Genomic DNA, 14,745 nt, shown 5'->3' with positions numbered 1-14,745 from the left:
ATAAAGTCTCAATCTTAGTCTTAATAAAAGCATTAACACTTAATAAATGTAAACTATAGGAACAATTATTGACTCCTGTTCCTTATTAATAAACCACATCCCCACGCATTTGGTCTCCCGTGTCATCAGCTAAGGGAGGTACAGAAAAATACTCCATATTTGATTAGCTATTTCTTACCTCCAAATTCGAGGCAAAAGGTGGAGACATATCCTGCCACCCTGAATTGGCGTCTGGCAAAGGCGCCATGTTTTACTTCATATTTATTAAATGCAAGGAACGAAAAAAGGACTAACGGAAACACCTCGCAACTAACTAGATCGTAAATAAGCGCCATATTGAAGTCCAGCTATTTCTTGCCAATATATTCGAGGCAGAAGGTGGAGAGATATCCTGCCACCCTGAACTTGCGTCTAAAAACAGCGCCATGTTTATTTCATATTTATAAAAATCAAAGCATTTGCCAAAGCGTAAAGGGACTACCGAAAAAACCTCGCAACTAGGCTAGTACGTAAATAAGTGCCATATTAGAGTGGGTTCATATAATAAAAGAGTATTACTAAATTCAGGTTAAACATTGCGGTCTAATCCCCCATAGAAACTGTAATAAGATGTTTTTGCCAACGGTATAATCCCAAAGTTTGTTAAATGCCAAAACCCATAGCATTGCAAATTTATAATCACTAGTTACGTGATTCTTAAAAATATCAATCCCTTCCCGTAAGTGTAATCCAAGATCTATATTTAAAGGGTTTCTTTTATTGGACCCTTAATTTAAATCAGAACTAAAGCGACCTCCCTAATTCTACTAGTATATTACTACAGTAATCATAATATTCTAATATTATTATACGAAAAAGTGGAGAAACTAGTAAGATGGCGTCCAGGTGTGGATAAGTTCATAGAAAGAGCAATATTGGCATGTGACCAAAAATAAAAAACAAAGTGGAAACACAGGAGAAGGACCACCAACAGAGAGAAAGATTTAAGAAGACAAAAGGAGGGCTTGGCTAACTAGTACAGTAATAACAAAGCACATACAATTCGATAACAGAGTTTTGAACAGAAAGAACAGTAAAAAGCAGAAACAATTGACATCCCATTTAGGACAATGTCTAAGTTATCAACAATTGTTATATAACAGCATATATGGACAGCACATAGTAGGAATAGCAGTAAGATTTTAGATTACAGCCCCCTTATGATCCACAGCGATGAATATCCTAGTGTTACAAAGGATCCTATTTGAGGATAAGACAGATTACCTATTAGATATAATCACCTTAGCAGCCCAGAAAGTATTGCAGCTCAGAATCAATATTGAGACCCAGTTCCACAGCCCGAAATTTTAAAATCCATTTAGCCTCACATTGGCGAACTTTAAGTTCTCTATTACCACCACGGTTGTCCAACAGTATACACTCAATGCCATGGAATGAAAAAGAAAAGCTGCCTTTCTGGCTTGAGCAGTTCTTGGCATGATTTGCGAGGGGATATCTGAGGTCTGCATCCTTTAAGGCTCTAAAGTGTTCAGCCATTCTTTCTTTAAGGCATCTGATGGTACTACCAATATATACTTTTAGGCATTTACACCGAATAGCGTATACCACAAATTTAGTGGAACAATCAATATGTTGAAATATTTTATATTTGGCTGAACCATTATATTCAAATTCCTTAACATCATGGGCTGCGAACCTGCACATAGAACAGTGTCCACATTTGAAGGATCCTATGTTAAGTTTATGCATCCAAGTGCGGTCAGGAATAGAATTTTTGGGGTAGCTTGGGCTGATCAAATTACGGATAGTAGTACCTCGCCTGTATACAATGCTAGGTTTATTACTAAGATGGGCACATAAGGCAGGGTCAGAGGTCAATAGGTGCCAATGTTTTTTAAGAATATTATAGATCTTATGGGACCTGGGATGGTAGTCAGTCACTAATTTTAAATGTTGTATCTTGTTAGTCTTGTGTCTTGTTTTTTGTTTCAAAGTCTCAGTTCTACACAACTTTAATGATCTTTGTTTGGCTTGATTAATAATATTCTTATTATAGCCTCTTTCCATGAAATGTGTTCTATATCAGTTAAACAACTCAGGAAATCGTCCTCCCTGCTGTTATTTCTCTGTGCCCTATACATTTCACCATATGGTATGGCATTTATTTGGGCTTTGGGGTGGGCACTAGTAGCAAATAAAGTATAATTACAGGAGGTACTTTTTCTATACAGTCTGCTATTGATTCTGCCATCCGCCACAAAGAGTTCAGTATCTAAAAAGACTATCTTCTCCTGACTTGATGACATAGTAAAAGACATGTTAAAAGGATTAGTATTCATATATTCAAAAAAGTCTCGCAATTCAAATTCGTTAACGGTCCAAATGATAAGGCAATCGTCTATATACCTTCCATAGTAGACAATAAATTCCTGCCATCAGACAATTCAGTTTGAAACAAGTGACTGTTGGTAATGGTTTTGTATATCTGTCTATTACAGCCCTGAGGAAGTCTTTTGGAAATTTACCATAGACGAAACACGTGGTGGCTGTATGCTTTTAAGATTGAATAAATTAAGAAACGGAACTTTGGTGCAATCTAAGTGATTTCAAGAAACCTTGATTACGACTGGATTTGGATGAGTGATCGGTTTGAAAATTAAGTTCCTGCTTTAAACAAGTCCCCTAAGAATATCAACAAAAGCTGTAACAAAGACTACAAAGGAAGATTGGACTTTTTTTCCACTTACTATATGATAACTTTTGGGTTTAAGAAACTCACATTAACTTAAATTGGAGACTCACTCGTTTGAAAATTGCTCAGGGAATCATTATCTTTTGAATGTACGGATAGTTGGACTGCCAGAGAGTGGAGGCAGCAGGCATGGTGGCCTTTCTCGAGGCCTGGCTGCAGATGGGAGGTGGCGCCCCAGGGACTTTCGTTCTTTGCCCTAGAGCGAGCACACAGAGTCCCGGCGAGGCAATCATCTAGGGCTCCTCCCCCTCTGGTGTCTCGGCTGCTGCATTAACATTACTGAAATTTGATACTGCAGAGGACCCGAGTAAAATGCAGTTTTCCCATAGACCAGGCCTCATTGGCTCTCTTTCTGGACTACACTATGCTGGTTCAACAACAATATGCCTTTTCCTTGCTGTGAAAAATGAGATGCGAAATGACAGAATTTGATACATGCTGTTGTTCCCTGTCCGCCTGAAATTCATGAGGGAGGACAAAACACTGTTCTTATTTATTTAGTAAATTAATTTATTTATTAAATACATGCGCGTTTACTAAAACCCGTTGCACACAAACAAGTCTTTAAAAATAGTGCAAAAGTTCATGTCATAGCTGCTCATGAGGCCCCAAAATGTGTCAAAAAGATTTGTCAAAGCCAAGTCAATATACATTAAAAACATTTTAGATTAAAAGTGCAAACAAAGAAATATGGCTAAATACACTGTTAATAAACCCAATACAGACAAGGACATCTGAGTATTTTGATAGCACATGTGAGTGCTAAGCCTATGAAGCTGCTTATGTAGGTGCAAGTTCTTAAAATCAAATCACTGGAGTAGAAGTGCTGTGATAGGATGCTAAAAGACACAATGTGGGTCAGAAAGTCAATGACCGAGTTAGGTCAACAATGGTCTTGTATTCAGAGTTTTCAGGAGAACTCTACTGTCTAGCTTTTTAGTCTCTGCCACACAAGACAGAAAGTTGACAAAGCGAGCGGTTAGCATAAGATCAGTGGCTGCGGAGACTCAGTCACTGCTCTTCTACATGCTCCGATTCCTCTTGTTAGGAAGATTGATTTGAGCCAATATCTACAATCTGGCCGTGGCCAGGGACCCGCACCCAGATGGCAAACCGGCAGAGAGGGAGACAGTGCTGGTATCTGACTCAGCTGAAATCAACACTGGGGCACACCGACTTCTGAGCACTTAGACTCTGATGATTTACCAGAGGAACTCGCAGACGGGCCTGCAACTGATCGCTAGGATGGTGGACGACATCTAATGTGGGAGCCACCGCCTCACTGCACATTCTTTTATAACTTTTTTTTGCCTCTGCAACAGAGGTTGCCCGCAAGGGGGATCTCTGAGGGTGCTATGCACAGACTTCACTGTCTGCTCCGCAATTCAGTCCTTTTCTTCTAGGGCAGATCGGCTCTGCAACCACATGATCCTGTCCCATACTTTAATTCAGGGGTCTGCGACAGAGTCCCCCCCCCCAATCCCCCAGTCCCCAGGAAGCATATGACAACCACCCCTTCCTGGAAACTCTGGTATGACATGTTGGTATTGAGAGTTTGACTTTTTCAACTGTTTGATTTCTACTTTTGGCTGGAGATCTGTTGAGGCTCTGACCTGAGGTTGGGAAGTAGGGAACTATTTTATTGTTTTCGCTTAGTGTGTGCCAGTGGCTGTGTTCCTTTCTTTGGGTGGAGGCGGGGCAGGCATAGCTCTTTGAATCCACCTTGACTAACCTGTCAATGCGCTATACTTTCCTTACATAGAATGTTCGGGAGATGGGCTCTGTGGATAAGTGATATAAAATCCTATCCTATCTGAAGTGTAGACATAGCTTTTTTACAGGAGGCCAACCTGATGGGACCCAAAATCCTTAAGTTACAAAAACGCTTGAGAGACCATATTTATGCGACCCGTTATTCAGTTTTCTCTAAGAGGGTGGGGGACCCTGCTAGAAGCCCTACAGACTAATGTAAATAAGGCGGGCCGCTGTGTGCTAGCGGTGGAGAGGATCAGCGGGCTTTAGATTGTGATTGGCTTACTTTACTCCTCCGATGTGGGCCAGGCGAAGTATTTTGCCACGTTCTCCCCACTCCTCTTGTAAGACCCCGACATATTGATGCTGCTAGGGGTGACTATAACTGCATTGCATATATGGTCCGCGATAGAGCTACCCCCCTGCTGTGAGATTGGCACAGTGCCTTAGGGTCTGGCAGGAATGCTGGACTATGGGGGACACATGGCGCAACCGCCATCCAACCCTGCAAAAGTATTCTTTTTTACTCCCTGGTGCATGACCTGCACGTCCCACTGGACACCATGCTCTGCAGGCTCACTGTGCAGATTCATTGTGCTGAGTACCTAAATTGAACAATGTCTACCCACAATCCCTTATGGGTTGGCATGCACTGGGGATGCCACATAACCCCTATACCTACCTGGAGACTCCTACCTAGCTACCTCACCTAACTCACTTTCAGGGACCCTCTAGACGATGGGAACACAAATTACTTTGCTGTGACTATGTATACGGCCTCCCACTCTAATGTCGCATGGGAAGTCTGTAAGGCGTTTTTTTGGGTACATTTCCTCTGCCAGTCAGTGGGAGTGGAGCGCTCACTATGGGCAGAGCTGGGAACGCTGGAGGAGAACCTCTGGCACCTGGAAACCGGACTTGACTCGCCCAGAGGCCTTGAAACCCCTGAAGGCGGATCGTGAGAAGCATTCAGAGGTGCAAGGTAAACTCCACTCTCTAAAGTGGCTGGAATAATACTGCGCATGAGGAAGGAGGATGGGCTGGCCAGTTGCTGGCCTGGCTTACTTTTGTAAATTACTTCTCTACTATCCTCCACTGTACTGCTCTGTTAGAATGTACCATGACATCATAGAATGCCTGAGTGCCTCTCTGTGTTTAGAGTGTCAGTTAGTCAACTCAGGCTGAGCTGCTAGGAGCCTGCTCCTGGTGGGGCTGTCTTTGCACCATCTATCTTCTCCTACTTTCCTGATCTCCTATTCTGGAACCAAGCTACAAATAAAGAAGTACTCTACTTGTACAGCTGGACTCTGTATCTTCATTTACCACACTTACCCACCTAGGGGACCTGGGGTGCCCCATTACGCAAACAAATGACCCGATGGGAAATAGCCTTTTCCAAAACCAATATTTACGCTGTATTCACAGAGTACTATAGAGACCTGTAAAGCGCTGGCAATCCAAACCCAGAAAAAACTCTGGAAACATTTTTAGCCAGGGTGGGAAATAGCCTTTTCCCAAACCAACATTTACGCTGTGTTCACAAAGTACTGTAGAGACCTGTAAAGTTCTGGCAATCCAAACCCAGAAAAAACTCTGGAAACATTTATAGCCAGGGTGACTCTTTCACAGTTACCAGCTGGGGAGCAGGAGACACTGGGGCCCCCCATTGCAGAGTCCGAGATCAGAGCTGCTAGAAGTGACTTATGGTAAAATGCCGGGGACGCAACATTTCCTGGCCAGAGTCTACCAAATGTATGCCTTCTTGCTGGCCATGAGGCTTGCTGCAATCTATGTCAATGTGTTGAACTGTTGCCTCCATGACACTGGCAGGGAGGCCCTCGTGCTCTCAATACCCAAATCCATGTATGAAGACCTTGATGCAATGGCGTATCACCCCCGATCAATACTCCGTTTGGATTATAAGAGCCTTAGTAAGATTCTGACAACCAGACTCCAAGCGCACCACGCAGGCCTAATACACAACTAAGACGGGTACACCCCGAAGCGCAATACCTCACTTAATATATAGCGTCTGTACCATATTCTCAACGAAACATCTGAGACATGGTACCCCGAGGCGTTGGTATTCTCTCTAGACAAACGGAAAGCCTTTGACATGCTGCAATGGGACTACTTGCAAGTGGTCATGTGCCGAATGGCTCAAGAGAGGGGTGGAACAGGTGGTTTAGGCTGCTCTATGTGCCCAGACGGGCAGGTGTATATCGGATGCTTTTGGAATTTATCGAGGAATGTGGTAAGGGTGCCCTATCTCCCCCATGCTTTTCGCGCTGGTGATGGATCAATGGCCTGTTTGCTGCAGAAGGAGGGTCATGGGAGACTACATGCTCATTTTTGTGAGAGACGTGGGTACGGGCATTCCGTGAAGTGTGTCCCGCTTGGTGGACTACGGTTAAGTTTCTGGCAAAAATCATGTACTTTCCCTGTGTCCCCTGGGCTGGCAGAACCCCCAGAAGCGGTGTAGGATATTATGCTCCGGTGGGAACCTACAGTGCTCAAGGACTAGGGGGCAAGATATACCACACTGACAGTGACATCAGTGAGGGCAGGCTTGGAGGACTGCTGCGTGCCCTCCGAGGTAGCGCATGTTTTGGAGAACAATGAAACTCTCGATTATGGCCCGCGTAGCGTTAACAAAAATGGTCATATTGCCCAGGGTCCTTTACTATTTTGCCAATTTGCCCATCTGAATAAGAGAGGCATGGTTTCAATCCATTATGGCATGCTAAGGCAACTGATCTGGGATGGGCAGTGCACCAATCTGTCACTACCTACACTCCAAAGCCTAACCTCTAAAGACAGTCTGGGGGTCCCTGACTTTGAGCTCTACTATTACGCGGCACAGTTGCAGTGGATTGCTCTCTGGCTGATGGGACTCTGTCTATCCTGAGTTTGGGACTGTGCGCATGGAGGGGGTGGCATTGGTCATGCCATTGGGGGCCAAGCTGACTCCATCTTGCTGGACGTGGCTCCTACGGATAGCACTGTGGTGCAGGGAGGGGTGGGCACACCGCAATGTGGGGCCAACCTTGCTGTGTGCACCAGCGATACCACTGGTGGAGTTCCTTATCGCCAAAGGAGGTTATTTCACCTCCCAGCGACTGACTACGTGGATCGGGGCAAGCTTGGAAACACTTGGGGACTGCTACTCTGAGGGCTCTTTCTGCATGGCAGAGGAGATGGAAGCCGACAAAGGCGTACTAGGCGCCTAGTTTTTAACATACAGGACACTGACGCTGGCTATGCAAAAGTTGTATGGGGTGCCAGAGCATGTCTCTTTCTCTCACGCTGTTGGCAGTCTGATCTATCGCTCTCTTTTGCAGTGCTTGCATTGCAGTGCATGAGGGACCGTTTTACATCTGAAAAATACAATGTAGCCGCACTAGTTATCTCTGAAATGCATTGTATACAGAAAGCAAATGTGTTTTTTTATTGCAGCACTTTTTAAAAAAAAATTTTATTGTCATCACAACTCCCAATGCAAGCCAGACCCATCCACCTAGCTAATGCTCGTTACTGGAAGGAAAGTAAGACTCTGACAGTTTCTCTTGATGATAGATTTCATGTTCTTTCTGGTTGGTTTGTAGCTGCACACCTGAAGACCAGGTCTATGCTGATGGTCCTCAGGCATTTTGGATAGAGGACCCTCACGGGACCTAAAGGAGTGCTTTCCTCCTGAACTCCTGTTGTCATTATTTGTCGACACATGTACGATGTTCATGGAATCCTCAAACAAAAAACCGCTCATTGATCAGTGATGGAAGATTGGTAAACTGCGCGTATTGACAATGTCGTAGCAGATGTAGATGTTCATGCTGTTGAATTGTTTCAGACAACGACTTGCTTTACTCTTTGAGCCTTGATTTTGTTTGTAGTATGCCCACTGCAAATTGCACTTTTGTTGCACTATATCTGTAGGTTTCATTTTGTTTCTGGGATGTGATATTTGTTATATTATGGCTTCTACGCAATTACAGGAACTTAATGTTGCACTGGAGATACTTGGGATACAGGCAGAATTGCCTTTTAATTGGTTCCAACTTCTGATAAGTGGCAGTATCTGCATTGTGACTCGTTCCATCCCTGATGTCCACTGGGGCTGAGGTCTTGCATCTCATAGTTTTTGTCTCTCTTGGAGTGCTTTCATGTGTTTTGATATCTGTATTGTATTCAGGAAGAAAAGTGAATGCTGGAAGATGTTTTTTGTTGTAATACTCATGCTGGTTCTTTGTCTCAACAGCACCCCCTGCTGGCAGGGCAAGGAGTGGTGGTCACACAAAGACAGAAGCTGCACTTGCGACTTCTTATGATGATGGGAGAATGGAAAAACGCCCCCAGTGGCTGCCACTGGAGAACCTTCAGGGTACAATCGAGATGGAACAGGACAGCAAGCCTTTAAGACATGCCCACATAGAAGAGAGACCGACAAGCAGTAGCACTCCAGCCCTGCAGAAGCACGATGCAGCAACAATGAGTCAAAGGGATTCAGTGGTGCAGGGTGAGGTGGGAGGGGCAGGCCCTGAGCTCGAAGCACCAAAGAACAGATTCCAAGATTGTATCGGTGCCAGTCTGCAGAATGGTGTCAAGTCAGCATGCCAGCTCCCATCAGGTCAACCTAAAACCACTCCAGAGAGCCATGTGCAGTGGCAGCATGAAGAAAGTCCCAAGCTGAGCCTGCACAGTGAAAGAAATCATGTTTCTCTAAGTGAGTGCGCTGAAGTATGCAGCAAAGCAGTGGTTTCTGATCTCGACTCCAGAGTGGACGATAAATGCCACCACCAAAAACAGACTCGAAGCTCAAAGAGTGACGGAGCATTCCATCAAACTGAGCTGGCCATTGAGACTCCACATGTTACCAAGGTTTACCATGAGGAAAAACCTGCCAACACTGACCAGCGGAGGTACAGCTGTCAAGAGTGTGGCAAAGCCTTCATCCAACTTTGCCACCTAAAAAAGCACCGCTATATCCACAGTGGCCAAAAGCCATTCCTTTGCACGGAGTGTGGCAAGAGCTACAGCTCAGAGGAAAGCTTTAAAGCCCATGTTCTAGCCCATCGCGGTGTCCGGCCATATAAGTGCACACAGTGTGACAAGACCTATGGGACCAAACGAGACCTGAAGGAGCATGAGGTGTTGCACACTGGCCAACGCCCATTCCAGTGTGAGATGTGTGGCAAGGCCTTTACCCGCCGGCCAGCACTCCGCATCCACCGGAAGACCCACCAGGGCAAGCAGTTGAACCAAGAAAACGTTAAGATTTACAAGTGTAGCATATGTGAGCGAGACCTGGCCAATCCAGGCTCGCTGAACAACCACATGCGGCTGCACACTGGGGAGAAGCCTTATGCCTGCCCCGTCTGCAGCAAGAACTTCCGTCAGATGGGGAACCTGAGGGGGCATATGCGGCTTCATACTGGGGAGAAGCCCTACAAATGCAACTTCTGCGGTGATGCCTTCCCTCAGAAACCAGAGCTGAGGCGGCACATGATCTTGCACACAGGTGAAGGCCACCCGTGCACCATCTGTGGGAAGGAACTGAAGGATCCCCACACCCTAAGGGCCCATGAACGCTTGCACACTGGGGAGCGGCCCTTTCAGTGTGAGCAGTGTGGAAAGTCATACACACTAGCCACCAAACTCCGACGGCACCAGAAATCACACTTGGATGAGAAACCATACAAATGTGACACGTGTGGCATGGGGTACACATTGCTGCACAGCCTGAAGCGGCATCAGGTCACCCACAAAGCCATTGGAGTGGCTGTGCCTACAGCATCTGTGGAGAGCAACTGTACTCTTCTCTCTGCTTCTTCAAAGAAGCCAAGGACCAGCGAACAGCAAGAGATCATGAACCTCAGGAAATCCTCCACCATCACCCTAAAACCAGTGGCGAAGGAGAAGGAATTGATGGATCCCCAAACCCTGCGCGCTCATGAACGCTTCAACACTGGGGAACGGCCCTTTAAGTGTGAGCAGTGTGGAAAGTCATACACACTAGCCACCAAACTCCGACGGCACCAGAAATCACACTTGGATGAGAAACCATACAAATGTGACACATGTGGCATGGGGTACACATTGCTGCACAACCTGAAGCGGCATCAGGTCACCCACAAAGCCATTGGAGTGGCTGTGCCTACAGCATCTGTGGAGAGCAACTGTACTGTGCACTCTGCTCCCTCAAAGAAACCAAGGACTAGTGAAGAGCAAGGGATCATGAACCTCAGAAAAGCCTCCACCATCACCCTAAAACCAGTGACAAGGGAGAAGGGATGTTTGGAAAAATCAGCTAGTCCAGACATTGTCTGCAGTCTCCCTCTCACGAGCCCTCCACGATGCCTGGTTCAGCCATTCCTCGGTCAGTCTGAGATCAACGAGTCCACAGAACATGTCCAGGTGACCAACATCCTGAAGATCGCCACCTCCGAACACAATGGAAAGTGCCTTGTTCTGCAGAGTGAAGAGTCCCATGGTAATGTGGTGATTATCCAGGACAGTATGAGCTTCACCAGTGTTGCAGAGGAAGTGGAGGTGCAGTCAGGCAGCTGACACCCTCTTCTCCCTCCAATTTCCCTGGAGAAATTGTCCCATTCCACATTTCATGTATAAAGAGTTATTTTTAGACTCTTAGGTCCTCATTGTTACTCTTAAACTGGGAAATTCAGACCAATAGGTTGGATTTGGGATCCCTCCTTGGGAAGGCAAGATTTGCCGCAGTGACGTGAAACCTAATTTCTCAAGCAGCACTTGCACTAAACAAACTCAATGATATAATTCACAGTAGATGTGCAGCAGCACAGATGAGCCTCTCCAGAGCTGTGTTTTGACAGAGCCGACAATGTGACAATGGCACATTCATGTGATAAGCTTAACATCCAAGGCCCCAACTATAAGATCAATTGAATCTCCATATATGGAATTGGCAATACCAAATCCTTTGTTACAATTCAGCCACCCTTTTCATCAAAATGCATTTTTTTTTTGTTATCCTTTACAGAATTAGCATGGAATTTGAAACACTCCTAACAAAACTGGCTAAGTTTGGCTGGCCAAGTTAATTTCAGATACCTGTTAGGGGAAAAACGTATGAAGTCAAAACATGCATTTCTGATTTTAGTTTCAAGTGAAAATGTTGCAGTGAGATACAGCAAAAAACAGTGATCGGGTATAAGCCAAGCTTGCCTTAAAAGTAGAACTTTACTCCAAATGTGTTCATGTAGTTTGATGTAAACCCATACAGTAGATTTCAAGGTCTTGCAATTTGAAGATGGTCGAGCAAGCAGCAAAGATTTAACATGTAGAAGTACTTTGACGGTTAAACACTGTAGCTAAAAAGTCACTAGTTCTGTCAATCACGTGAATTTTTCAAGAGATATGTTGTTTTTTGCCATGTTGGAATTTGTGAATTTTCCCAAACTTGCAAGTTGTACGTTGTGGAAAAGAAATTCGCAAAGAAAATGGGAGGCGCAATGACCAGTTCTAGACCACAAATAGTGGTAAAGAAGTACCCCGAAACTTTTAAGAAAATGAGTGGTTGGCAATCTCCCAAACTCAAAAAGCACATTCCACCAATTTGACTTCAGGAAGGGACTCTAAAGGCCTCATGTAGGTAAATAAAATTTACCGATTCTTAAATACCGAACCGTACCGAATCGGTATTTAAGAATCGGTAAGTTATATGTAGGTAATAATTCGGTAATATTTACCGAATCGGTAACATTCGGTATTCAAGAATCGGAATTTACCGAATTGGTAAATACCGCGGTGGTATTTACCGAATCGGTAAATACCGAATCGGTATTTACCGAATCGGGAAAAGAAAATCACATGACTGGATGAAACAGCCAATCCTGTGCAACCACACCCCACCCAACCAGGAAGTGGCCACACCCAGGCAGGTGCACACAATCAACAGACTCTGGAGAGGCTTGGAGTGCAGAGGAGAGGCAGGGAGCCAGTGCCTGTTTGTGCAGCTCAAAATCATCATGTCCAGCCAGAGGACACAGAGAGATGGAGGGGAAAGGAGGAGGAAGATGAAATTCAGCCCCAAGGAACTCCAGGTGCTAGTGGAGGAGGTGGTGAAGCAGCACCAGAAGCTGTTTGGGAGGCAGTCCCTGCAAGTGCCGGAGTCTGAGAAGCGCACTATATGGCTGGGTATCCAGGCGCAGGTCAATGCTGTGGGAGTGACCCACATCGACATTGAGGTACTCAAAAAGCGCTGGTACGACCTGAGGATTGTGACAAAGAGGATGATGGGGGAAATCCAGAAGGAGGCCAGCCAGACTGGAGGTGGAATCAACAGGGCACCTGCCCTCACCGAACTGGAGGAGCTGGTGGAGGCCACAATAGAGCATGAGAGCGTCGTGGGGCATGGAGATGCCGACAGCTCTGCCAGAGCCGCCACCCAACAAGGTAAGACGAATGCACAGCAATGTAGCCCCTCCTACCCCTATCCCACATCCCCCATTGTGAAATGAGTATCCCACTCCAGTCCATGTGTTAGTGCAGACAGGCAATGCATTATGGGAGATGTAGTCAGGGAACCCCCAACCATGAAGTGAATAGCACAGGACACCAATGCATGGTACACACATTAGCCAAAAGCAGGCAGAGGACAATGTGAGAGTGTTACATGAATTTATTGTGCTGCTTGCAATGCAGCCCTTCAGGTACACTGAGCTGATGTTGCATTTCTGTCCACAGATGTAACATCGCGCAGGACTGCACATGGTACAGGAGAGAGGGCACACCGGCAAGACAGGTCAGCTCTGGCCAGCACGAGTACTGCACAGCCAGCATCACCACTACCACAGCCTGCATCACCACCACCACAGCCCACATCACCACTCATGCATGAGTCACCGCCCACATCACCACTTGCAATTGTGATGCCGAGGAGGCGTGCTGCTGGCAGGTTGGCAGCGTTAGAGACCTCATCCGACGACAGCAGGGGCCCGGAGCCTAACACAATGCCCCAGGATGGGAGCTATGCCACTGTGCCCTCCACCTCACAGGGAGCACACACGGGTGCAAGACGGCGCCGCAGGTCGCGGGTTCAGAGTCCACCAGCAGACGGTGACAGCCATGGGGTCTTTGCGGGACTCGAGGGCAACATGCTCAAGCAGCAGCGCCTACAAACAAAGGCAGTCATGTCAGTTCAGCGGCATGTGCAGGGACTGAGAACCACATTCAAAAACATGGACAGGAACATCAGCGCAATGGCGGCGGGGATTACTGACATGGCAGCGGGCCTGCGGGACGTGTCACAGTCCATGCAGCTGTTGTGCAGCAAGTTAGATGCAGATAGAGCTGCAAGGCGCCGGGAACGGCAGAGGGGAGACAGGCACACCAGGGCACTCAACCGCATGGCAACTGCAACTTCACTACTCTGCCGGCGCTCAGTGAACATGCAGGAGGGCCTGACACACTGCAGCAGCGACGTTACTAGGGGGATGGTGCAGGTCACCAGTGCCCTGGAGGTGCTTTTGACCAGTCAGGCGGCCACAAGTGGTGCAGGGGATGCTGCTGAAAGCATCGACACCAGCAGCAGGAGCAGCATAACACCCCCGGTCCCAGAAACACGCAGGAGCAGCAGGCGGCATGGGGCTGGCACCAGTGAGGAGGCTGAATCCGTGCCATCCCACAATGTAGCGCGTGGCCGCAAACATTGATGCTGCACCGCGTAGCAAAAGACAATTGGGTGACGTAACCCTGGACTTCAAACTTGTCAATACGCAATGTTGCCAGAATGGCATAATCTTGGTTTCGTGGCGTAGTGCCGCATTATTAAACTACGTCATGACATACAACAACTGGCTGTGTCCCCTTACTTACTCAGAAATAGTTGCATGTGATCTCTGCCCGTCTCTCTCTCCCATCTGTTGCTGTTGGCACTCCAGCAGCGTTGTCCTCTGGCTGACCTGAATCATCATCATTGTCCTCAAAATCTGTTAGTTCCACCTCTGTACCTCTCTTTGTGGCAAGGTTGTGCAGCATTGCACAAGTGGCAATGATCTTGCAACAGATGATGGGTGTGTACTGGCGTGCGCCTCCGCTTTTGTGGAGGCAGCGGAACCTGCTTTTCAATAGTCCAAACGTGCGCTCCACCACGTTGCGTGTAGATTTGTGTGCCACGTTATATCGTCTCTCACTCTGGGTTGATGGGTGTAGGTAGGGAGTGAGGATGAATGACCGCACGGCATATGCACTGTCGCCTAGGTGAG

General features: G+C 46.6%; 2 protein-coding genes across 4 annotated transcripts in view; both read left to right on the top strand.

Annotated features, from left to right (window-relative positions):
- ZNF408 (zinc finger protein 408) overlaps nucleotides 1–11,146 on the top strand; it is a 130,449-nt gene extending 119,303 nt beyond the window's left edge. For all 3 annotated transcript variants that reach the window (XM_085646658.1, XM_085646659.1, XM_085646661.1), the window contains one exon: nucleotides 8,763–11,146. In XM_085646658.1, coding sequence (XP_085502784.1) covers nucleotides 8,763–11,071 — 2,309 coding nt within the window. In that variant the 3' untranslated portion in view covers nucleotides 11,072–11,146. The remainder of the gene's footprint in view (nucleotides 1–8,762) is intronic.
- A 134-nt stretch (nucleotides 11,147–11,280) lies between these two features.
- LOC146859627 (uncharacterized) lies at nucleotides 11,281–14,329 on the top strand. Its single transcript, XM_085646662.1, has 2 exons — nucleotides 11,281–12,934; nucleotides 13,226–14,329. Exons 1-2 carry the CDS (start codon nucleotides 12,358–12,360, stop codon nucleotides 14,191–14,193), a joined length of 1,545 nt encoding a protein of 514 aa, XP_085502788.1. The 5' UTR covers nucleotides 11,281–12,357; the 3' UTR covers nucleotides 14,194–14,329.
- The last annotated feature ends 416 nt before the right edge of the window (nucleotides 14,330–14,745 follow it).

The sequence above is a fragment of the Triturus cristatus genome, chromosome 3_1 (assembly GCF_964204655.1).
Source record: "Triturus cristatus chromosome 3_1, aTriCri1.1, whole genome shotgun sequence".
In the NCBI taxonomy this organism is placed as follows: domain Eukaryota; kingdom Metazoa; phylum Chordata; class Amphibia; order Caudata; family Salamandridae; genus Triturus; species Triturus cristatus.
Note: the sequence above shows the minus strand (reverse complement) of the source record. Positions and strands in the feature narration are given on the sequence as shown.